The sequence below is a fragment of the Coffea arabica genome, chromosome 2e (assembly GCF_036785885.1).
Source record: "Coffea arabica cultivar ET-39 chromosome 2e, Coffea Arabica ET-39 HiFi, whole genome shotgun sequence".
Lineage (NCBI taxonomy): Eukaryota > Viridiplantae > Streptophyta > Magnoliopsida > Gentianales > Rubiaceae > Coffea > Coffea arabica.
The window spans coordinates 19477727-19503646 of record NC_092313.1 but is presented as its reverse complement, the minus strand read 5'-3'; the positions used below and the strand labels follow the sequence as shown (position 1 = coordinate 19503646).

The 25920-nt window shown below is 37.4% G+C and overlaps 2 protein-coding genes across 2 annotated transcripts; both read right to left on the bottom strand.

Moving 5' to 3' along the window:
* Window positions 1–275: 275 nt before the first annotated feature.
* Window positions 276–16516, bottom strand: LOC113731674 (copper-transporting ATPase PAA1, chloroplastic-like). The gene is made up of 17 exons (XM_027257052.2): window positions 15958–16516; window positions 15783–15836; window positions 15086–15239; window positions 12113–12187; window positions 11676–11953; window positions 9527–9745; window positions 8703–8801; window positions 8148–8297; window positions 7585–7731; window positions 7152–7202; window positions 6840–7012; window positions 5881–6013; window positions 5315–5412; window positions 3681–3921; window positions 3056–3256; window positions 1845–1925; window positions 276–996 (listed from the first exon to the last, which is right to left on the bottom strand). Exons 1-17 carry the CDS (start codon window positions 16411–16413, stop codon window positions 745–747), a joined length of 2862 nt encoding a protein of 953 aa, XP_027112853.2. The 5' UTR covers window positions 16414–16516; the 3' UTR covers window positions 276–744.
* Window positions 16517–18980: 2464 nt separating this feature from the next.
* LOC113731673 (ubiquinol oxidase, mitochondrial) lies at window positions 18981–24128 on the bottom strand. The gene is made up of 4 exons (XM_027257051.2): window positions 23554–24128; window positions 21486–21614; window positions 20066–20554; window positions 18981–19307 (listed from the first exon to the last, which is right to left on the bottom strand). Exons 1-4 carry the CDS (start codon window positions 23920–23922, stop codon window positions 19248–19250), a joined length of 1047 nt encoding a protein of 348 aa, XP_027112852.1. The 5' UTR covers window positions 23923–24128; the 3' UTR covers window positions 18981–19247.
* Between the last annotated feature and the right edge of the window lie 1792 nt (window positions 24129–25920).

Here is a 25920-nt window from a genome sequence, read left to right as displayed (position 1 = left end):
CACGACCCAAGCCATTTCGTTTGGATACTTTTCTGGGAGGTTGAGATCTAACATCTCAACCAATAACGTATTGAGAGCACGCGGACATTTTATCATGCCTTTGCTTTTGTCAAGTTTCACCCAACAATTGAATCCACTATTTCATTTGACGTATTCCCAGGTCCTTGAGACTCTTCAACTGGATTAATGACGGACGACATTCCCAATACGTCGGATTAATTATGGACGAGAGTCTTAATACGTACGTTGCTCTTTTGTCGAACTACTCGTGATGATTCCCCAAGCGAAAGAATACTTGATTATATTTCTAGCATTCAATTAGCATTGTCACGAGTGGGGTACCCATTCACGCATCATTTTCTTACCAGAACCACCAAATTTGATATCCTTGGACGTGCAATAGAACAAAAAACTACTCGATACCAATTCATGCCTAATTGATGCAGCAATGATCCTCGTAGCTCAGTATTCCCTCGTCATGTGCTTCATGCTTTAGCCACCTTTTGGCTCATCCAGCCGCGATGTCTGATAGCACATCCCTAGGTCATGCTTTTCCTTCTTCACTGCTGTCTTGTTGCATAATTTCGTGCACCAACCCAGTACTTTGCAACCCCAATGCCAACACATCCTCATGAACATTGATCATCTCCAACTAACTTCCAACTAAGAAGGCATGTCAGTGAAATTGACAGGGCTCTGCAATGTCCACAAGAACCAATTCACTTCCCATGTTTGCAGTTCTCATCATCGAGTGGATACAAAAGGGTCTTTCAACTTTTTGTCTTGGTCCAGCACTCTATCAGCATCAAGAGGGATATCAATCCGTACTGATGGTCCACCGATTTCTTTCTCTCTTGACGAATACTTGAATCTCAAAAGCAGTGAATTTGTCATTACCCCAATAGAGCTCAAGCCCATGAGGGCACCAGCAATTGATGGAGTAAGCATAGTTCCGGTAACTGGCAACAATGCTCCAGCGGCTATAGGAATTCCAAACTGTAAGAGAAGAGAAGAAAAAGCAAATAAGCTTGTAGTGGGGTGACATCAAAGTAAGATCCCCCAGACCAGTTTTGGGGAAGAAAGGAAGAAAATGTTGAAGGATAACCATGAACTGTAGAAGGTTAACATGTTGGAATGGATCTAGACTGACAGTTTCAAAAGAAAACAAAACTAAAAGATAAAAATAAAAACAGGCATCACCTTCTCGACAAGAAGGTGAAAACCAAACAGGTGTGCAACTCACATCCAATCCTCCCTAAAATTCATTAGCTATTATTAACCCAAGAAATTCTTTTATGAATAACCCCGTTCCTTTAGCCAATGGCGGAAAAAATCAAACTTCACAGAGGTTCAATGTAAGTCAGAATTATTCATTCACCAAATAAATCATTAAGTCACAAACTATTCATCCACTAGATGGTATAGAATATTAATAATTCCCCGAAGTAAATTAGCAAATATCGAATAGCACAATGTTGATGAGTGCAAAATCCTTCAAGTAGTCAGAAATAGATGGCTGCACTGATTTGTCGAAAAACTCGAGAATAATTTAAGAAAAATTTCTACTCATCAATTGAAAAGGGGAAACATGAAGAGTTGTCATATCATAATCAATAACGGTAACTGATCGATTTCTGCAAAAAATATCCAGACATTTAAACTGCGGTTTAGGAATTATATTTGCTTTATTTAGCAATAGCACCTTGGTTTTGGTAGGTTGAGAAAACAGGCCAACAGAAAAGGTGATAATAGTTAATTAAACAATGACAGCAATTCAAGTCTTAGAACCTTGATGCCTAATATCAACTTCAAATATTGATGAATTGCAATTAAAATGAACTTACAATATTGTATGCAAAAGCCCACCAAAGGTTTTGCTTCACAGTTTTCATGGTTAGCCTGCTTAGTTCCAGTGCATCAAGTAACTGCAATGACAAGGTCATACCAGTTATTGAAGTAGTGCACATGATGAAGAAATGACACAAGTAGAGTCACAATTAATTACTAGAAATCTTGAAGCAGTGATCATGCAAGTGTAGCAGGACTTACTTGTCTACAATATGAAGATTTAGTAGATTGTGTACCAATCTTAATTCATTTACAGGATAATATATTCTCTAGGTCCCCCATGAAGTCGTTCGTTTTCTTATTGCACCAGGCATAAGATTGGAAAAATCAAACAGAAAAATTAAATATATCCATTCAGTACAGTAACATGTATTCAGATAGAAAAGATGCAGAAGAATGACGAAGTTGGCTTTATGCAGGTAATCTGATTGCTTGAGATTTGTCTCTTGCTCCATCGGAAATTGAATTCCATCTACTTTATGCTAGTCCTAATTAAAAGTCAAAAGTATCATTTTGTATATTGATGTGGATTTTCTCATAATTTAATCCTCAATTCCCATGTCTTAAAAAGGAAAAATTGAAACAGCATTGTCTGTTTTTCATCTAAGTTTTTTATCAGGTTGGGGTTGAATGCATGATTCAGATGGTTTTTCTTATTTGTACAAGTAAAATTTTCCATCTATCCCAAACTTTATTATATTCAATTTTTGAATTCAATATGGATGGTGACAGAACATGGGATTTAAGAGAAGCTGTAATTTGCTGCCTGCCAATTATAAAGCAATCAGCAATCATCCCATTTCATGTAAATTGTTCCAGTTTTTGCATGTGTGCAGAAGCTACGTTCATTAAGTCATTTAAGGCTGCAAACTTTCATGGTGATACTAGGGCCTACAGTTGCTTCAAGATCCATGCTTTTTTCAGAATCCTGGCAACATAGCTTTGGGAATCATTGGAGATGAAATTTCATAGCACTCCGTCATAGAAATGTGGAAGGAGTCCTATCAGTTCAGAAAACAAACATGGGTTTTGCAAAAATTTTGATTACTTTTAACATGCAAGAATAAAAAATTTGCACACCAAAACAAAACAAAAAAAAAAAATCCAGAAAGGTACCTGTGCCATTATCCCTCTTTTACCTAGACAAGAAGGGAATGCAAAGGAAAACAGTTTTCATAGATTTGCAGATTAGAATTGTTAGACGTACCTGGGACAACCTGTTGTGCATCAGCACAACAGAAGACACCTCACTAGCAGCTCCAACACCTCCACCAATGGCAACTCCTACATGTGCTGATGCCAAAGCAGCAGCATCATTAATTCCATCGCCAACCATAGCCACAATGTGCTCCTTCTGAAGTTCACTTATAAACTTCTTTTTCTGCTCTGGTTTGACTCCATATAAAACCTGTCATCCACCAGACCATAAAAATATCTCAGATTTTGATTATATGGATGCAAAACTTGCAAAGCTCATAAACTTGTTTGGTGCAGCTCCGTGTACACAAGCAACTACAGAAAATTCATCCAACTCTTTTGAGAAGAGGTTAGAGAGTGATTGAATAAGTCACACGTTAAAATACAAGGATGGGTATTGGGATAAAAAATCTCCTTGAAATGATACGACTTGCAGCTTTAGGTATACACTTTGTAATAAGCTGGTCTGGCAGGTTTTTTCATCACTAACCCCCTATCTTTAGTCTCTCTCAGAGCACAATGGATATGTTCCTCAAGTAACTCAATGTAAGAATCAGTTGATCTTCAAGAAAAAAACTTGACAGTCCAATCCCATCATCATAGTCCAGAACAAAGACAAAAAATGAGTAGCTTACTTTGTCCTTAGGGATTCCAACAACAGATGCAACATACTCTGCAGCATTCTTCTTGTCCCCCGATAACAGATAAGTGCTTATTCCTTGTTTGGACAATGATTCAACAACATGGTTAGCATCTTCTCTGATTTCATCCTCGACATAAATAATGCCAGCAAGATCATCATCTATTCCCACATAGACAGCAGACTGATTCTTAGTCTCCTCAAGTTCCTGAAGTGGACTTTCATCAACTCCATGCCTGCAGTGGACGTGAAAATATCATGGCAAATGCAATTGCACTTGGTTTTTCTTCCGAGTTGAGAAAAGAAAGATTTTTAAAGGCTTCCTCTAGTTTCCAGGTTTCACAAATACTAAGGGTGACCCCATAAGAGAAGGTACTGCAAGTAGCTTCAGCAACAAAACAGGGAACACATTTAACCGTCAAATCAATCAGAATTGGGAGGATGACTGGATCAGTTTGGATAGAATGATCACAAATCAACTGCCCTAGGACATTGTTTACCTTTACTGCATTGGGCACACTGCCTGACCCTCATGTTATTCAGGAGGGCTGCCATTTGGCCTATCAACATGGACCATTTCATCTCAGTTCCAATATATGTGACATATTAGTCAGACCTAGCTGAACCTGGGCCCAAGTCTAACTGCATTATCTTCATCTTTCAACAAAATGCCCTCCATAAATTACACATAGATTTCCATACAAAGTAACTTTTTAGCATAAGAAGTCACACCTGTAAGAATTATCCAATCTCAGACAACTCGATTCTCATCCTAGAAAAGCTCTTCTAACAATTTTATACTAAATTACATTGGTATATGTGCGCTTTAATATGCATTTTTCTCATTATAAGCACCTCATGAAGTTTTCTGTTTATGTCTTGTGTAAGAATTACTTCAAATCTCAGATAACTTGATTCTTATCCAAAAAAAGTTCTGATGATTGCATACTAAATAAATATCGATGTGCACTTTAAAATATATTTTTTTCATTATAAACCCTCAATTCTCTTCCCAATTTGGCATCTTGGTAACCAACCACATTTAGTTTGTTAAAGATCTTATTTTCTTTTGATAGTAAGGATCTTGCCTGGTTCTAAACAGGTCAAGCTGTTTAGTTAAGCTGAGCAGGACCCACCCAAACATGCAACCCAGCAGCCTAAATGCCCTAGCAGGCTGCATTTGAGAAGTCCACTAAAATATGGGACTGAAGACGGTTGGTTAATTCGGCTGGGATCATCACAGTTTTCATCTACTACTGATGTAGTAGTACTAAATTCTTTTCCAATTTTGCTAACCAAAAGCATAACACCAGCCAAAAAACATGGATTAGATACCTTGTCCTGTGTATCTATGGTTAATTCATCCACAATTAACCTAGAATGAAAGGAGTTAAAGTTGATCATTTATATAAACCAAAAGAAAATAATTCACCTAGCACAAAAGAAAGAGGCAGGGAACTTCATTCAGTTAGAGACAATGATAGCAATTAACCAGAAAATACTCTCAGGATTGAACTTACTTCAAGAAAAGAAAATGCAAGTAAAACTTCAATCTAACTTAAACAGACAAATAGTTGCCACATAAAGCTACCACAATGATTAAGTTCTAAAGATAACTGCCTCATGTACCTTTTTAACCAATCCAGTGCACCAACCGACACCTTTCTATTCTCAACAATTGCTACTGCACCAGATCCAGGTTCCTCTATATATGTTCCCTCTCCAGCCTGCAAATATTGCATAACTAAATGTTTCAAAGGATTGAGAAGTTGGTGCAACAAGTTGTTGACCAAATGATATGGGGGATAAAAATGGAGATTTCCACTAGATCTAACAGAACAAATCTGACTTTATATTAAAAAATATGACCGAAAATTGGTTCCCATATTTTCTGAAAATCAGAAACTAAAGACAGGAAAAGAGAACACAGGTCACGTACAATGCATAAAGCTGGCCCCTATATATGTATTTCGGTGCCTCTGTAAAGAGAAACTACCCAGATGTACAAACTGGGAATGTAAATGCTAATAAAAATAGAACAGCCAATAGTCTAGTGTGAAAAAAATTTTCCATGCCCCAGGAAAATCTTAAGTGCCCAGAGGTTGGTTTATGAATTTGGAGACCATAAAATATGCCGCAAACGAAATTAATTCAGGGCTCCATAGATAGCAGGATTGCCAAAAGCAAGAAATTACCTTCATGACCGGGCAGTTAGCTGCCTGAGCAGCATGCACAATTGCTTTTCCTACAGGATGATTTGTATTTGTCTCAACTCCAGCAGCTAACCTCAGGATATCGACTTCTGACCATTTAAGAGATGAATCTTGTCTGTGGAAAAACTATGCTCATTGTCAATAGGCAATCTAAAAAACATATATATACTAATGGCAGGTATAAACTTTTATGATAAAACTTCTGTTTTCATGTGATCAAACTTTTCAAGAATTAGACATTATTCATAAAAACTTTATGCAGAATGAGAAGTATAGAAGTCATACAAACTCTACAAGCAATAAAAATGACAATCATGTTTCCAGCACATTACCTGATGGAATGAAAAGAGATGAAGAAGAAAATTGATGAAAAGAGAAGAAGAAAGCAAGGGATGACAAATAGATTTTGTCTAATAGGAAAAAAAATGTTTCTACTCCTCCCCAAAGAAGAAAAAGATGAAGAAGAAGGTGAGATAGGATGTTAGTGTAGATTATTCAGAGCTTGTTTGGTGAGACAGATAAATGGTAGTTATAGTCCTATATCCACCGAGTTATGCTAACAAATTATGATGAATGAAGTATTGCAGGATTGATCTGTAATCTTGCAAATGTTTCCTTTATGTCGATCAACAAATTTTTCTCTGGCAGATATTTTCATTAGCATCATGATATAGTGAGAGAGAAGAGGAGGAGGTTTTGGTTGGAAAACGAAGTCAATGACGCGATTGGTCACCAAATATCCTTCAGATACTGATAGACGATATAACAAACTCTTCAACAATCACATCTAGCTCAAATGCAGTAAAATCTGTATCATATGGAGAAATAAGAAAAGAGGAAACCATTGCATATATGAGAACTGGCCAGCCTAAATTTGGGACATAATGGGCTAAGACTTAAAACACAAATGAAATTGACTCAAAAAAGCTCACGGACTCAACTTTGTATTTGTATCCTTGTCATGTCCCTGAGTCATAATTTTTGTCACAACAGGCCTGCCAAGTGTTAATGTCCCAGTTTTGTCAAACACAATTGTGTCGACAGCTGAAAATCTTTCCAAAACACTTCCACCACGAAAAAGCAAGCCCTTTTTAGCGCCAAGTGAGGTTCCAACCTGCAAGGAAAAATCCAGTACTCTCTGAATGCATCTAAATCAAAAGTATTAATCATATTAATCAGTTCACTATTATCTGAATTCCAGCACATCAGTTCATATTAATCATATTAATCAGTTCACTATTATAAAGTATTACCAGCACAGCAGTAGGTGTTGCTAAACCAAGTGCACAGGGACATGCAACAACCTGCACTTGAAGACAAGCATTTGTAACTTCAACAGAAAAAAAAAAATGATTTTGTTGAGCTGTCTTTTGTTTAATTATGTAAGGGTATTTTGGTCATTTTGACCATTTCCGTTAAATTTAACGGATTCCGTCACATTTACAATTTAGTTCAAAGTTGAGGGGTCGTGTTATATATTTTGAACAAAGATGAACTTTCTGAATTTCAAAAAGAATTTTTTTAGAAGACCTAGAGCAGTTTGGGTAACATTTGTGTTATTATATACTTACCTAACGAAAATTATGCCAAAAGTGCCCCCATGCAGGCCTTCTGGTCTAAGAGACAGACATCTATAACTAATATTATTCATAAATGTACTTGTTCATAAGTCAATTTATATCATACCAGAACACTACAAGAAAGCTGCAATGCCAGTGAAACTGGACTTCCTTGATGAAGAGCAGCTGGCAGGACCCGTGCACCAAAGAGGTTCCAGAATACAAAAGTGGCAGCAGAAAGTGCCATTACCCCATAAGTGAAGTGCCCAGCAATCTGCAGAAGAGAATCAATTTCTTCAGATGTAAATAAATACTCCAATAAAACTGTAACTAGAAAGGACAGGAAAGACTTCAATCCTCTGTCACTTCATAGTTTTGTCAGGAAAGATACAGATGTTAGAAAGAGATGCTAAATGCCTCTAAATGAAAAGACTTCTGCATGGAAGGTAAGACATTTTAAAAAATTCTCATTTTGAAGTACTAACTAGTTTCTAAAGAGCTAATTAAGTAAGAGCCTAACTGAACTTCCATGTAACCCTGAAACTTCAAACCTTACGGACACCAAACAAAATTTAAGAGACAAATCCATGTCACTCACTCAACCCTATATATGGTACCGTTCATTCTTAACTACCAACTTTTTGCATACTACCGCCAAATTATGCAAGGTTTAACATACAGATACTTGACCTTGTCAGCCAACTGCTGCACAGGTGCTTCTCTAGTCTGAGCTTCTTCGACCAATCGAACAATGTCACCCATGGAAGTCTCACCACCAGGTCTTCTCACTTCAATGGTGAGTGTTCCATTTAGATTAACACTTCCTGCAGCAACTTCAGCCTGATAACAAACAAAAATAACCTATAAGGACATGATGGTTTTCAAGGAAGAAATCTACAAAGTAAACCAAGCAGGCTTAGTGGTTTACTTCTGCAAACAACAACAGATAAGAGAGAGAAGTCCTGCTTACTAATTTTTCCCAAAAACACAACCATCTTTTGAGATCAAGACTCTTAATAGTAGTTAAGCTTCTAATAGGACCAGTTACTTCTCCATGTAACTATAAACAAGAAAGATATAGAACAGGATCCAGTTCCCCATTTATTTCAATAAACAACCATGTTAGAAACCCTCAAAGCAGTTAAGCTTTTAATCCTTCTCTAAAAATCAATATTTTCTTGCTTATCAGAAAAACGAAAGATAACAAAATAGCATGAGTGAAAATAAGTAGGATAATATTCTTACCCCAGGTAATTTTGTAACAGGTAAAGGCTCCCCTGTGAAACTTGACTCATCAACCGTGCTTCTACCAGCTCTAACAATCCCATCAGCAGGAACACGGTCCTAACCAGAAAAAATAAGGTTTCATAACGAGGTTCTGAGACATACTATAACATGTGGGCACCATATCTGTTGTGGGTAGCAGCAGTTAAAGAAAAGCCTGAGTAACAAAAGAATGGACAGAAAAGTGCTTATAAGAGCTGACTGCCATTGGCCCGGTAACCTAGCGATTGGATGCCTTCTCCATAATGGATATAATGCAGGAGGTAAGGAGTTTAGCTTCTCACAATACCCTCCCCATGAATCACCAAAAACTTGTTGGAGACTGTGTCCAAGTATTATGTGTAAGGTTCTACACTGATCACCATTATAATAAATAAAACAATTTCCACTTTGCTCCCAAAGACTTGACCACATAACTGCTGTAGGCAACAGATTCTACAATCCACAACTGCAACCACTAAGATGACATCTAAGGAATCCCTAGGATATGATGCAAAAAGCAGTGTTGAACGATAAAGATTAGAGAAAAGGTATGTTGATCACATGAAAGGCTTTTCCACCATAATTCAGGAGCAAGGTTTAACATTCCCATACTCTAATGGGACAATCCATAGAAGTGCAGACGGAGGGTTATAGCCTACATTTGCACCCTCTTGTAAATTTTTCAACATGATGAAACAAAGATAAAAAGCAAAGCCACTTCCTAATTGCATTTGTCCCTGACTCCATAAAAACAGGAGAAAAACAGGACATTTTTAAGAATAATTTAAGGACAATTAACTTACTCCAGGTAGCACAATAATCTGATCTCCCACAGAAAGACTGTTACATGGAACTTCTACACTCAAATCACCATTGACAATAAGACGAGCTTTAGATGGCAAAAGACTTAGGAGGCCTGTCATGTCACTGGTTGCTTTGATCTTAGCTCTTTGTTCAAGATTCCTTCCCAGCAAGACAAATGCAATCAACATAACTGGTTCCTCAAAGAATGTTTTCCAACCCTGTATGGAAAACAATTCCATTTAACAGGTACAACAGTTATTAATCGCATCACTTGTACATAATCCATCATTGAGTCCATAAAAGAAAGTAAATAAAGAGACTAGCTATTTCATCTAGGTATGCAGATATCAGAACACAAAAGTATAAACGGTTCCAATTGGCAAGGCATCATATTTTCCAATCTCAAAAACAATGACCCATTACAGTGCCCCAAATTGCAATATCTGTAACTCCTGACATAATTCATCTTCAGTGCATAATCTAGGACACGTGGACCCAGCCATCAGAACAAATCTAAGACATAAAACTAAAGATAATTTCTCATCAGAAAATGGCAAAAACTTCAAAATCCCCAACCAGATGGATGGAACATTAAGCCTTCCAGCAAGACCATTTCCAAATTTAATTTGGCTAGGAGCAAGTCATAGGCAGACTAAAAGCCGTTTCTGATTCTTTTGCCCTTTTATTTTACTGTCTTATACTGTTGGTGGAAGAGGAGGGGACTTTCTTATGGTGATAAGGAGTTTCTAGGAAATCTCTAGTGCAAGTCATGATACACTGAGAAACTTTTTCACTGAATATCGGTGTAGAAAAAATATGCCTTAACAGTCTAGATTGAAGATTTCATTAGGATTTTCCCAGAGCGTCTAGCTGCAACACTACACACTGAACAAAAAATCAGTGTCCAGAGTTTGATTACTATCAATCCAGAGTTTTTAGAAGCAGTGGCAAGATGATGTGCAACATAATTAGTTTCTCAACACTAATTAGACCACATAAAAGATAATCTCAAAACAACATATTGCCAAGTGGCACAACCATTAATAGGGATGTGCTGTTAGGAAATTGGTTTAATTTCTTTCAGGCAGGTTTCTTAATTTGTGTGGAAGTAACTAGTTTTCTAATTGGTTTTAGTTACTTGAAATAATAGCCAAGGAATTTCCTATTTTGTTTAGGATTAGAGGTTATTTCCTATTCTATACAAGTCTAGGAATTAGCACTGGTTTCTTGTTGTTAGGTTTTGGCCAAATAATGTTCCCTATAAATAGGTGGGTTAGCATACTACAAAAAGACACACAAAGGACACACAAGAGACACACGAACACACAGAGGTGACATACAGCCTAATACATGGGATGTGAGAGAAGGTTGTTGGGAGATGAGATATGGTATACAAGGATTGGGCTTGGATTCAAGTTATATTCTTGTGTAGGATTTTCCTCTCATAATAAAAAATGAGTTTCTCTTCGTGGACGTAGGCTCAATGGTGGAGCCAAACCACGTTAAATATTGCATGCCATTTATCTTTCATACTTGTGGCTTGTTTGTTATTAAATTGTTGTGTACTTGATATATCAATAGTCGTGTGTTCCGCGCTTGGATCCTAACATGTGCAAACTTCACCTAGAATCACATAAGCAAAATAAAAATCTTAACTTTCTGTAAACAAAAAGAATAACGTATATGTTTGTCTAATATAGCTACTCCGTAAGCACACAAAGATGTGCCTCAGCACAGTTTAACCCGGTTAGTAGCCTTACTCCAGGACAGGTTTCACATCTCTTCCCCTCTCAAAGTTAGAAGTACAAGAGTACAAGGAAGACCGGTACCCCGGTCGATTAACTAATCAATTTATGCTGCATCACTAAGAAATGCAAAGGCAAAAGAAGTGAAAACTGGAGCAAAAACCAGCAACTCTCAGCATGATCTTATTGCAGCAGGAAAACTTTCAAAAGAGAACTTCCCTAAGCTATGGAGAGTGCTCAATCAATTTTTCAATCTAAAAACTACTCCAACTGTGGGCTAATATGACAATGTTCAAAGGAGGTGCACCATACAAGAAGTCGTTGTACTTTAGACTAATTCAGAAATTGAGAACAATTATCAACTTAACAGAAAATTATTTTGAGTCTGTTAAATAAGACGTACCAGTTTTGGTATAAGAGCTGCCAATGAGCTGACTGCAAATGATGATATTGCCCCAAGACCAACTAAAGTATTCATGTTTGGAGCCCCTTTAATTAAACTTTTGAGACCATCAGTTATAAGTTTCCGACCAGGACCAAGCAATGTAAATAGTGATAAAGACATATGGAATCCTGTTGAATGGAATGCATGAATCCATGAAACCTTAGCTCCAATAAAATGAGAAAGGTGACCAATAAGACATACTGCGCATAGAGCCCAAGAAACAACAAGCCCACGACCTGCTCAGCAAGAGGTAACTTTTTCAATCTCATGGTTTAGAAATATTTGTGGTACAGATTCTTGTGCTGAATTAAACATTAAATGGAAAATGCAAGAAAGCACCATAAAAAAGGAAACACTTTCTATTTTAGTTAGTCAAATGATGATCAGATATGTACCACTTTCTTTCAACTGATTGCGCTTTTCATTCATCTTTTTTTCAAAAATCTCAAAGAAGTTCTCCTTCCTGGAATCTGCAATTAGGCAGCCAACAGAATTAATCTAGCTACAACCAATAAGGACTTTTTCCATTCAATTTGTCAAAAAAAAATATCCTGCTTCAAAACAATTAAGCACAATAACTACTAATACAAGTTTCAAGAAAGTCTAACAGCCTTGCCAGACTCTTAATTTGCTTTACAAAGCTACAGAATGAAGTCATGTGCTGCAATAAACGTGAAATCTTTAGACTGAATCTTTGGGTCTGGATGGCAAAACAACTCAGTGCTGAATAACAAAAATGAGTAAGCAATCTCGCTAGTTCTGTTGAAACTGAGCCCTTGTGTTTGGAGAGCAAAACAACTTGCTGTTTAACAACAAAAATGATGAAACAAGCTCACTTGGTTATGTTGAATATTCACACAACATTTATGAGATTAAGATGCATAACAAGCTAAGCCCATAAGATAAAAATTATCCAACCAGCCGAAAAGGAGAAAATTGAACCAAAAGCATTATGATTGAAGAATCTCTATATAGCTGCTTCTACCATATAGAGATTCTTCAATACCATATAGGCATTATATGGTATAAGCAGTTATATAAAGCCTCTCCCCAGAATATCTCTATAGCTGCTTCTCCCCAGGAAAATCAACCAAAAGCGTAATGCTTGAAATGCCGGAAATATAATGAGGTAGTGACAGTTGCACCATAATTGCAGTGAAATGAGGACAATTTTTGGTCCACAAATCCAGCATAGCATGCAAACTTACAAGACATTGTACTCCAGCAAAGCCCAAGTAAATAAGCAAGAATTAGCAAAGGTATCATGTACTTTACTAGAGAACTAAAAGACTGAAGCATCATTTGTTCACAACTTCAATTGTTCATGTGTTTTACTCGTGATCATGTTACAATTTTGGTATACAACAAGACCTTGGCAGGTAGAGGTGAATAAGAAGCCCAAAAATGCTCTGCAGATATTACACAAATTGAAAGAAAAAGAAATTAAGAAAAAATCCTCAACGGGCAAGGGTTTTACAATAGCTAGTAAACATGTAATCTATTCTTAAACATGAACACAACACACTACACTTCTTTCTGTTGGGGAACTCCTCAAGTGGCTAATTTGCAGACAAACTGCGTCAGCTTGTAGAAAAGTATATATTCCAATATGGGCTTCCAAGTGATAAGACTCGCTGCCTTCAATCATAAACCACCACTAGTAATCACCGAGAATCACCTATTGGGACAAAAAGAACAACTATTTTATCATATATATCTTTCAAGCCTAGATTTTTGCATCAGAAGAATACGTTTTGGATAAATCTAATATTTCCAACCAGCATATTATGGACATAGCCTGAAGGAGAGTGATTACTTGTTACAAGAAATCCTTTGCATATCTAAGAAGAAACGTCTCTTTCAATAGCTCCCTGACCTGCCATTCCCACCAAGCTATCATAAGTCATATGTAAGCCCACATGCTTCATAGTTTCTACTAGCATATGCAATTTGAAATTGCTTACTCAACTACAGAGGGATGTACAAGAAAAATATTGCCTTCAGTCATGATAAAGCTGGTGTACCATTTTTAGTTTCCACTCAACTCAAACCACAATCAACTCAAGAAAAGAAAAGAAGAGGGAAAAAAAAGAAAAAAAAAACTATGAAGACTGGGCTATCCTCAGCTAGAGGTACAAGTCCTTTTCTTCAAATTGACAAGATTTAAGTTCTACCTCCATCCTTAATTCATATTAAAGAAGGAAGACCACCTGAATGTTCAAACTTTTGCAAATAATCCCAGTATGTCCTATTGCTAGACCAAAAGACAATATGATAACACTCAAGATAGGCTCTTGAACAGTCACTAATAAAAGAATCCTCTCTTAGATTGGAAATGTATATGAAAAGCACCCAGGAAACCCTCAAGCAAAGTACAGAAAAAGCACCCAGTAAATCATTCTTTTGAACTAGATAAAATTGATCCATCAAAAAGAGCCCAAATTGCCATCTGGACATACATACAGCTTGTTTGAATAAGACAAATGTTCCATGGTTTTTGAGTCAAGAAAACTAAAGGTTACTGCAGTACAAAATTTTAGTTGAAATCCTCAAATTTTCAGATACAATTTAGAGCATTTCTGTAATGCTCAGGCTCCTTCCTTGTCATCTCAGGTCTCAAATAAAATCAATTATCAAATGCAAGCACAATAATGCACTATTAGCCAATAGTGTTGGGCAGTTGTAAATCACTTCTACCGTTTCTTAAGCTTATGAGCAAAAGAACTACCCTTCACTTTAATCAGCTTAAGCCCTTATCATCTAATAATGAAGCTAATATATGCCTTGTCACCCACATCCCTCTGTCAGTCGTTGCATTTAGGTAGATTTACATTCTGTTCTACTTTCCATGAAACAGATCAATAATCTTCCTCTTTTGCTTGTGACTAGTGAATTAATTTTGATTGGTTGGATTCCTATAAGTGACACTTATTTGACAATGTAATAAGAATTCAACTGTCCCCATTGCAAAATTTACTTATTCCAACAATACAAGATATCAATAATTACCACCAGAGGTATCACATTGGAATTTCAACACTTGCAGCCTGAATACAAGTAACTTCTAAAAATATTTCAAATGCATGTTAGCATCATTGCGAATCTTCTGTAGTTGTTGACAAACAGAAGTTTTGTCACAACTAGTACTGTGGAGAACAAACTCTCAGCAAGCCCAATGATGAGAACACCCCCCTCCCCTCCACAAAAAAAAAAAAAAAGAGTATGTCCATTGAAATTTGATAGTACGAGAAAACATTAACACATTCCAAAAACACAAACAAACTTGATACAAAAATGTTAATGGTAGAACTTGACAGGGTCCATAAGAAGAAGACAGAAGATCAAAATATACTTGAGCAAATGCTGACCTCGAAGATTGGATTTAAAACCACAACTAGTCAAATGCTTTGCAAGCGCCTCTCCCAATTGTGTTTGCCAGTTCTGTATATCTTTAGCTTCAGATACAGGCCATATAATAGCCGTCTCTGTAGTGAGATTGACACTAGCTGATGAAACCTGAGGCTGTTCATAAAAGTATCACATTAGTATCTAGTTGATGATACCATTTTGAGTAACAACCCACTCACTATGATGCTTACTTATATTTGGATTTGGCACACTAAATAGAGATTTTCCTGATCTCCAAATGGTAACCACTAGGCATGTTAAGGTCTTCTGCATACTTGTCGGCCCAAAAAGGTTTGTTTTCTATATTACAGTTTTCAATAAGGACATGATTTTCAGAGAATACGCCCCCTTCAGAAAAGGGTACATATAATAGAAGTTGGACAAAGATATAATGTTCTAAACACACCTTCAAAAGGTTAAGACCTCCAACACAGCATGCATGACGTGAAGGTTTTGACAGTCTATTTAAACATTTTCGACAGGATTGCCCACTTATCTCTAACTTTTACTAATATCACAAGTAGAGATGCTGAAGTTTCCACGAGTGACTCCAAAATCCATTCTCAAACTCCAACCCCGCATTTTATTCATGTTTGGCACATTTATTAGAATTAGAACCAGAGCCAAAAATAATAACAATCAAAATATAAAACTCACTTGACTTTCTAATATTCTCTTAACACTGGCTGCACATCCCCCACAAGTCATTCCCTGTGCACCATAACATTATAAACAGGTAAATTCCATCAAAAGTAAGTTACTTCAAAAACACTAAACAAACAGAGAGAAGATGAAATGATTATTATATTCTGGAGAAAAATGTAAAGCTTACCCCAACATCAAGAACTATGACGTCAGAAGCCAAAGCAGAGATGTCATCAGCTCCAGCAGCAACAGTGGCCGGCTTGACTTCCCCACCTTCGGCGGAACTATCTCCCCCGCCGCCGCCTCCGCCGCTGCTCCCATCATTCCCCCCAAATCCTCCGCTACCGGAAGCAAATGAGGCGGCGGAGTAGGACACACACTCCAGGCAGCTCCTAGCAGGATGCAGTTCCACCGCACCCAAGCTCCTCGGCAAATAGATAGAGCCAAACCGGTTTGATTTTGCGAGAGAATTATTGGGGAGAATGCGATGGAGGGGGAGACGTAGGAGTTGAGTTGGGCGAGCAGGGGAAAAACGGCGGTGGAGATGAGAAATGAATGGAGAAGTAGAAGAAGAGCTGGAGTTGTGGGTTTTGGATAGGGATAAAAATGCCATTGTTGTGGTTACTGATAATGTTGACTCCATTGCCGATAGAGCCAAGAGCTCCGCAGCTTCAATTCACGTCTGCGGAATTGTCCTGCGTGGTCGGTAGGAGGGAGTAGGAAGGAAGGATAGAGCTTTCATACTCTAAGCATGGGCCGGAGGTACGGTAGTCATTAACACTCTTCTTTTGGGCCTCATGGCAGGAGGACCAGTGGGCTGTTGGGTTAGGTGAACAATTAACGCAGACGCAATTTATTCAAGAAACACGTGTGCTAATTGTTATTCTTTTCTTTTCCTTTTTTCAGTGAAAAAGTTGTTGGAGATAGACTTTTGCTGGTGTAAAGCTGGCTGGAACCCTGCCCGTGACAATGAAAAAGCAGAAAGGGTAGTAAACAGAGAGGAAATTTTATGTGAAATAATTTAGGCTTTGTTTGAATTGTATTTTTTTGAATTTTTTTATAAAAAAATTACTGTAATAATTTGATATATATGAAATAAAAAGTGATTGGAAAATATGTCTATAAGTCTGTTTGGAACCTGAGTTTTTTTGGAATTTATCTAAAACTTTACTGTAGTGCACTGTATAAGTTTTTGAAAAAATTCTGTAGAAGTTTTTGTAAGGTGAAAAATTTTTTTGTAGAAGTTTTTGTAATTTGAAAAATTTTATAGAAGTTTTTGTAAAGTGAAAAACATTTTTTTCCTTTTCTTTTTTTTTTCTTTTTCTTTTTCTCTTTCTTTTTCTTTCTTTCCTTTTTCTTTTCTTTTCTCTCTTCTTCTTCCTTCCCCCTCCCCCTTCCCCGTTACCTCTGCCTCCCACCTCCAGCACCTCCGCCAGCACCACTTCTCTTCTTTTTTTTTTTTTTTTTGCTTTTCTCCTCTCCCCCCTCTCTCTCCCTCCCCCGCCACCCCTTTCCTCCCCTCTCCCCCGCCACCCCTTCTGCCCACCATCCCTTTCCTCTCCTCTGCCCGCCACCCCTCTCTCTCCCTCCCCCGCCACCCCTTCTACCCACCATCCCTTTCCTCCCCTCTCCCCCGCTAACCCCCTCTGCCCGCCTCCCTCTCCCCTCCCCCTCGCACTCCGACGACAAAGGAAGGCCAGCCATGGACCATTAATTTTTTTTAGCTTTTTTTCTCAGGCCCCCTCCCCTCTTCTCCTCTCCCTCCTCCGCCACCCTCCCCCTCTCCCTTTGCGATCTAGTTGCGCGACCAGATCGCACCTAGCAGGAGAGGGAGGGTGGCGGGGGAGGGAAAGGGAAGGAGAGGGGGTGAGGATGAGGGACAGAAAAAAAAAATTTGAGGTGACCGGGGGCCGAGAGAGGTGGTGGATGTGGTGGCTGGCGTGGTGGGTAAGCGAGGAAAAAGAAAAAAAGTTTTTGGAAAATTTTTTGTGTATTAGATTTTTGGAAGTGTGTAAGTAAAAAACTTTGAGAAATTTTTTAGGGTTCCTGTAGCAAAAGTTGTTAAAAAACTAGGAGCTAAAAAACTTGGGTAAAAAACTCACAGTTCCAAACAGGGCACTAGTAATTTTTTCTGCAATCCAAACACGCCCCTAGGCCCTAGCTATCCAAACATTATAAAAGCGCTCTCTCTCTCTCTCTCTCTTCATCCAATCCCGATCCGACCAGCAAAAAACTGGTGTAGACCTGCTACGTCATCGCGGGCCTTACAAAGCATTATTGTAGTCAAAACTGCTTGGTTAAACAATATTATTATTTGACCAGGAAGCCAGCTTTGTCTGGTACTCAAAACTCGAATTTTAATTTTTAACAAACCCAAAATTATAAGTCCTTCCCTCCACAGATTGAACCAAAGCTGCGGGAGGCTTGCCCGCGGCAAAACTCGTTCCTTATCATTGAGTTTTTGGCTGTATAAAATTGAGAATAAGAAGGGAGGAAACAACAAAGAGAAGAAAGAAGCCAAAGTCTGGTTGGTGTCCGCCACCTTCATGCCTCTGCCTACCTATACTCGCGCGGCCATAAATACTGGAGGGAAGAAATCTCACATGCGGTCAATCCAGCAATTCGAACAACCACCAAGACCCCAAAAGAGAGGGATGCTGATATCCAAGCTTATCTCTAAATTGAGAAAATCATGTCTACCTCTTTTATGACAAAAATTGAAACTAAAAGATGGTTTTTATTGATTTGTGGGTTCTTCGGATCACACGGCAATTTTTCCTCTGCATATGATCTGTTTTGTTTTCGTTCTCAAACTTTCCAAACCTCAGAGAAATCGTAAGCATACCCAGACGACCGCGTTACCGCGTTATTGAGGAGGCATTCGGAAATCGTAAGCGATTGGGAACAGGGATTTTCATGGGTCGGCAACAATTTTTTGTTCTTTCTTCTTTCGTCCCAGGGGCCGCCAAACAGTACCTGAAAATAAAGATAGTACACAGGCAACGAGCAAAACAAGCCCAGTTTCATAATTTGCTCGTCCTTTTCAACGACTTGGCTTCTCATCTGTATGTATAAAACCTGCAGCTTACATAGAATCAAGAATAGGATCGGACAAACTAGGAATTAGATTCAAAATATTAGTGTGTACTAGGACCATTTGTTCCGAAAAAACCATAGAGACTACTTGGCAAAATTTTGATCATACGCATCTTTTCCAGCCCACAAAAATCATGCAGTTTTGACTACATTTACTTCCTCATTCATACAACGTCCAACTGAAAAGAAGCGGGGCAGAGCAAGACAAGTGCATTTTCAAGGCGCGCACACGCATACATATACATGATATACACACCACATATGAAATATATAACTAACAAAATTTCTAAAACTGGTTTATTCAAGAAAGCAATTGAGCATGTATAGCGCGCATAGACCATAGGATATTCCAATTCTGACCGTATGAGAACATGACTGATATCAGCGGTAACCAAGTGGAGCTGGTGCCTCTCTTAACTCCTTCCCTTGGAAATGAATATCCTACAAAAAAAGCATAGTCTCTGAGCATCAGCATGCTAAGATTTAAAAAGAAAGTATTCAACGATTATCAAGGAAGGACACACATAAAAAATGGACAATATTGATTTTGAACCAAATATTAGAGAGATGATGCAAAAATTACTGAATGCTATACAAAACGCACAATCTCATCCCCTGAAACAAGACATAAAAGCTGCACTCCTGATTAATAAATGAAACAATTTCCTGACAAAAAGAGTTGCCATATGCTTGTAATCCTCTGTAACTTCTTTTACACTTAAAATCGAAGATTTCTTTTCTTTCTTCAATCATCACTCCATGGTAGCAGAGAATGTAAAGAAGCATTGTGCCTGCAACAGGCAACTGGACAACTGAAGAAAAACTAATTACTGAGAAACAAGCAAATGCTACAAAAGATAGATCAAATAATAAAACCAAGAGCTCAGAGAGAAGCAAACAATCTCTAAAGTTTCGAGATGAATCAGGCAGGTGTAGTCACTGCCTTAAAAGTAGAAACAAATTATTGTCAAGTTTCCTGACTTGTATAATATACAAGTATCTGTTCCAAGCCCTCTCTCGTGTAATATGACAATGCTAGATTGCCATCACAATCTAGAAAGCCAAACAAATCGAAGGAGATAAAGAAGCTTCAAAGGGGGATATAATAACACAAGCATATATTTTACTACCAAAGAATGACAATTTCTACAGATTACTTAAACCAATGAAATGAATTAATCAAGAACTGTTAAACTCACAGAAGCAAAATGGTTAACGTCCCGATGGTGGGCTTCATCTGCACGGATAACAGTAACAACATCTTTCAGGGTTGCATCCTTAGGCAGTCTCCAGTAGTCAATTGCAATAACAGGAGCTGGAACATTCTCAATTGCCCCACTATTAATATCCGTCAGAAATTCTGTATAAGAGTGTATAGCTTCTTCTTCCAGATACCCGACAATTCTGTGCGCCAGCTTGGGAGATAGAACGTAAAGCACAAAAAAAACATTGAAGAAGACTCCCTGAACAGCAAGAACCAGCAGCCTTTCATACCATTTGGGTTTCACAAGCTCTACCATGGTCATTAGGTGCATCCTCTCATTCTCAGCTTCTTCAAGTAATGCCTTGATCCAGCCGCCACTTTGCTCAAACTTGCGCAAAGACCTCAGGTGCAACAGCATCCCTCCCACCATACCAGGAACAGCAGCCACAGTTTCAAGCATCATTGCACGACAGCCATACCTCCTCTGCATCACATGGCACGAATTGTTACCACCTACTAGAACAAGCAGAACAGAGAGGCACCCAACTGATAGGCAACATTTATTACTCAGCCACAAGGGAACTCCAAACAAAGACAATATTGAAGCAATGAGAATGAAAGGAAACAAAGGCTGGAAAAAGAAAAAGAAAAATGCTTATAAAGAATTAAACATGCCCCTATCCATCTAAGCATTCGAAACAATATCATTACTACTGTGGGTGAATATATTTCATAGTATATAACTAGGAAGACATCATTAAACAAATCACTGAAATATATCATACATTTTTTCCTTTTCATCTCTGATTCTCATTCCGTAGGACATAATTCAGTGACTTGATGGTAGGTCAGTCGGTACGATGTCTGAGTTTCGTAAAGACCCACTTCAGGACTACCTTAATGCACAGGCTAGGAGCACCGGCTGTGCATTCTTTGCTCAGCATATTTAACTTGAAAACAACTGTGTCATATCAGTATTAATCTTCTCTAACCATTTAGGGTCCTATTGCCCATCAACTCACGAAAGAGCATTCAGAAGTAACATGCATAGAACATGCTAAATCATCTAGAAATCAGCTTATTACACCAATATTTAGATTGTTGGTCTAAAGTGTAAAGACATATCATCTCTATTATAATCAACATAATAGTCTGCGTTTCAAAATAACGGTGAGTAAACGACATGCTCAGTCATGTTTGGTAGACCTACCCTTGGAAGTATGAGAACTGGGATCTTTGACAATACATAGTCTCCAGTTAGAAAAACAGCTGCTTTCTAACTGTTTATCAGCACCTATGGGCACACATTCCACTATCATGAGACTCATGACAACAACTAACCATGATCTTCCTTGAATCAATCTTCAGTAGTTATTTTTGCAATAAAGAAACAAGTTAATGGAACAATAAGGCACCTGGAAAAAAATATCCGTAGGAATTCTAAGAATCTTCACAGTCCTGAAAGCAACTTTGTCAATAAAATTTTTGGGCTTGTGATGCTTCTTCAGATCAATTGTCAAGTTGGAATGGTATGTTTCCCAAGGCTGCAAAAGAAAAGGCAAATTGAATGTAAGTAAATGATATTATACATTAAGATTGCAATGGTGCAGATACAAAAATGATGGAAAAACAAAACACATATGAAGACCAAAAATGCAAAAATGCAAAACAAAGCTAGATACTAATCAAAATTATGAGCATTGCAATCTTTTAACTCTACAAACAACAATGTTAGATACTAATCAACTTTATAGATATTGAACAATCTTTTAACTCTACAAAATGCAAGAACTATAGACCTGGCATGTAGGACTTCAAAATTGAGTTCTACATATCGATAGGCATATTCAAGGACTTCTTGATGATGACTTGTTTCCTCAATGCTGAGAACTTCAATTTTTCTTTCCTGTGCATTTCTTCCTAATTTAGTACTTTCAGAAGGAAAAAAGCCACACGGAAAAAAAAAAATCACCAGTAAGCAATAGTGGATATTAAATGACAAGGTAACCTAATGATAATTGCAGAATGAAAGAGTTCATACTCTACTCAACTGAATCAAACAAATATTAGCAAGATTCTGTAAGAAGAGTAAGTGATTTCTTTCACACTTACTTTATTCGAGTAGACACGAGCACAGTTCAAACTATTAGTGAAAGCACATTCTAGAGACCTCCTTCAACATAATGACCAGCTAAATGATCGGACTACAAATACGTAGCCCAATTACAGATGCTTGAGCTTAATAAGCTGAATAGAGATCATTTACTAGCATAATTCATGGTATGCTAATACACCTTTGCACGTGATACTTATGCTTCTTCATAGATTTATCACATTCTATTGAGATAGAGGTAACAGTTAGCTTGAAGGCGAATTTCCAGGGGAAATAGGTATTCATTCTGTTACTTGTGGCAAGAGGCATACTCAATGGTTCAAGTAAAATTAAGCCAATCACTAATTTGAGAAATGAATTCAACATAGGTTTTGCACAATTATGTTCATGCCCAAAACAAATTCAGTTTAAATTTTTCAATTCAAGTTAATGGCATCAAATACTACAATCTAAGAAGCACAAAATTTTTAATACAAGCTGATTTATGATCTTGTATACATTTTCCTGCTACTGTTGTTAACAATAAGTATTTGTTGGTCACGCATAAGAACAAAATTACCAAATATCTCCCTGCATATTCCTAGTTCAAGACCCAGTCTTAGGCCCCACCAATTAGGAAAGTAGACTTGCATCCACTATTACAAAATTTTCAGATCTAGTTCATGTGACTGAGAGGTAAGTTTCTCCACAGCATTCCAGGATTGATGTATATGATCAAACTCATTCGAACAAGTTTCAATCCGAACCAATCCACCGTGAACTCTTTATTAAATCAGCCTAAATTGGTTTATTTGATCGTTAATGATATCATACTCAATTTTTATCAGGTAATCGTACTTTCCACCCAACTAGCTCACAGCCGTATCATATCCCATTTTCTTTCTCATCACAGAACTTTATTAACTTTTCCTCTAGAAACTGAAAGAGAAACGGAACAAAGAGAACAATAACATAACAATTTCTCAACCGGTAGAGATGTAACAAAAACCTACAATACGATCTAAAGAAATCCTCAAAATAGTTCGCATTTCCAATAGGGAAAAAAAAAATTCAGCAGCAGAATAAAGAACAGAGGGTAAATTAATTAACAGATGGAGAATGAAAACTAGTTATTTCAGATGCGAATATTCGAAATTCTTTTGGATATTCCTCTTTATATCTAAAGCATGAAACGACCTAGATAACAAAAATGCCACCGCCAATCCAGAAACTTTAAAAATTGAAAAATAAAAAATCGCCGTTCCGAAGTTATATAACTTTGTGCATTAATCTTTGGTTTATTCACACAATTACCATGTTTGCACAGAGTTCCTTTATACTCTTATCCACGAAAACAAGTATTTATGTAAAATAGTATGTAGAATCTATACCATGAAGCAGTTCCAAGGCCAATCAGAGCCATCTTCTCTGACGATCTTTTTCTTAGAAATGCCCCAATAACTTGAAACCATCATTTCGTCGTTCTTTTCTCCCATCACCGCAGCTTCACCACTCTCTTTCTTCTCCTTCTCTGGCGGGGCTGCATGCTCCGGTACCGAGCTCACCATCCTCCTCCACTGACCAACCAAAGCCCCCAAACCTTGGCCCCTAGCCACAGCAACGTCATCCCACGGCTTCACAACCGCCATCGTCGCCCCTGCAGCTCCGGGAGTCACTGACAGCGACGACGGCAGGTACCGGCCACAGTTACCGCCGGCAACCAAACGCCTTAGTGCTAACCTAGTCAACAGGTGGCTCATTTTCGTAATTACCGCACGGCGAACTCAGGATTGCTTTTCCTTTCACTGGCGTAGTTTGTGGGTTGAAATTGAAAATAAGAACTTCGATCATGGTGGGACGCGACGGTTGCTTTTGACGTTGTTGTGAAATGACTGGAGAGCCCATTGTTGCAAAATGGAATTCCCTAGTCTAACGGAATTTGCCTTTACTTTTTATCCAAGTTTATGGGCAATTTATCGATGTGCTTGACCGTAACACGCGGTCACCACATCATGGTGACACGTAATAAGAAAGTGGCACTGAGGATTGGCCGTGACATAGCAGAAATGCAAAGCTAGGTGAGAATAACAACACACGATCATCATCTCTGTCCCGCTGCGGCTGCGGCTGCCGGACAAAGTGATTAGCAGGTGAGATTAGCGATAAACATTTGTGATATTCTTACAAAGAAACAGACATACTAAATTAGTAAGCTTATGGCATAACAAACTTTCCCATGAAAAAAATCTTTTTCTTATTTTATGTTCATGGTTGTATTTTTTGACAGAAACTTGTGTTTATAATCATGTTCTTTGTTTTTTCGGTCAGACACAATAATGACTGAGAGTCTACTGCTAACAATAATTGTTCTCAACTTGTTATGCAATTCTTTTTTCAGGCTTGAGTCCTTGTGTACATTAGTTCACAATTTTGAGCACGAGTTAAAGATTAAGTAAATAAACAATGCACTAACAGGTATTCAATAAACACTCGTTAATAGGGGTTTTAGATGTTATTTTTTTGAAAAAAATGTCATTAATTTAGAAAAATAACTAAATGTGGCAGATGTAATAATTATGATTATGCGTGTTTACGTGATAAGTTGAATCCATTTTAAATGTACTGAGACACTTATTAGAAAATTTTAGAAAAATTTGTTCAACACGTCATTCGTATTTTGTCAAATGAATTTTTAAATCCTTCATTTTTAAAATATTAACTTTACGTCTCTTACAAATGTAAGTTAACGAAGTTTGATCCCAATCTAAAAATTTCACCATTTTTTATTTTGAAATCACTACTGATCCATATGCTATCAATTTTTTTATATTTAAAAATAAAATGTCAGATCTCATCTTTTTAGTGGCGAAATTTGAATATATATTGGGTTAGATCTCACTTTTTTAGAGCATAAAATGAATATAATTTAGGTTATATCTTATTTTTTTATGAACAAAAATGAATATGAATTAGACCATTTATTTAATTGTAAATGGGACCTAATCTTTTTTACCCTAAAAACTGACCATACACAGGCCACATGATGAATTAGGGTCAAATGTAATTGAAAACTTCGATTGGACCAAATTTTGTCGAATTGAGTTTGTAAGAGAGGTAGCAATTTTAAAAATGAAGAACAAAAAAAAATTCATTCAACAAAATATAAGTGATATTTTAAACAATTTTTTTCAAAATTTTATAAATAAAAAAGATACAGTTAAGAGTTTTCCATTCCGTTGGGTCATGTACCTTACCAGGTTGAGAGCATCAATGACTCTTTTAATTTCATGCAAAAATAGACATTGGCACAAAACAAAGCAACCATAGTAAGCAATCAACGAGGTAATTGCAGTTAGGGCTGCAAACGAGCCGAGCCGAGTCGAGCTTTGAGTTAATCGAGCCGAGCCTCGACTAAATTTTACCAAGCTCGAGCTCGACGAGCCGGCAAATTTCGAGCTCGAGCTCGAAAAAAAATAAAAAATAAATATTTTATTTAAAAAATAAATAAATAAAATAATATTTTTTTCTTAATAAATAATAAAATTTTAAGGACATATACGTAATTTTACTATGAAAATAAAAATAAAAAATATATATATATACGTAATTTTATTATTAAATAAAAATAAAAATAAAAATAAATATATATATACCCAAGCTCGCGAGCCGGCTCGCGAGCTAACGAGCTTAATATTCTGAGCTCGAGCTCGAACTCGAGTTTGACTCGAGCCGGCTCGAGCTCGACTCGAGCTTGACTC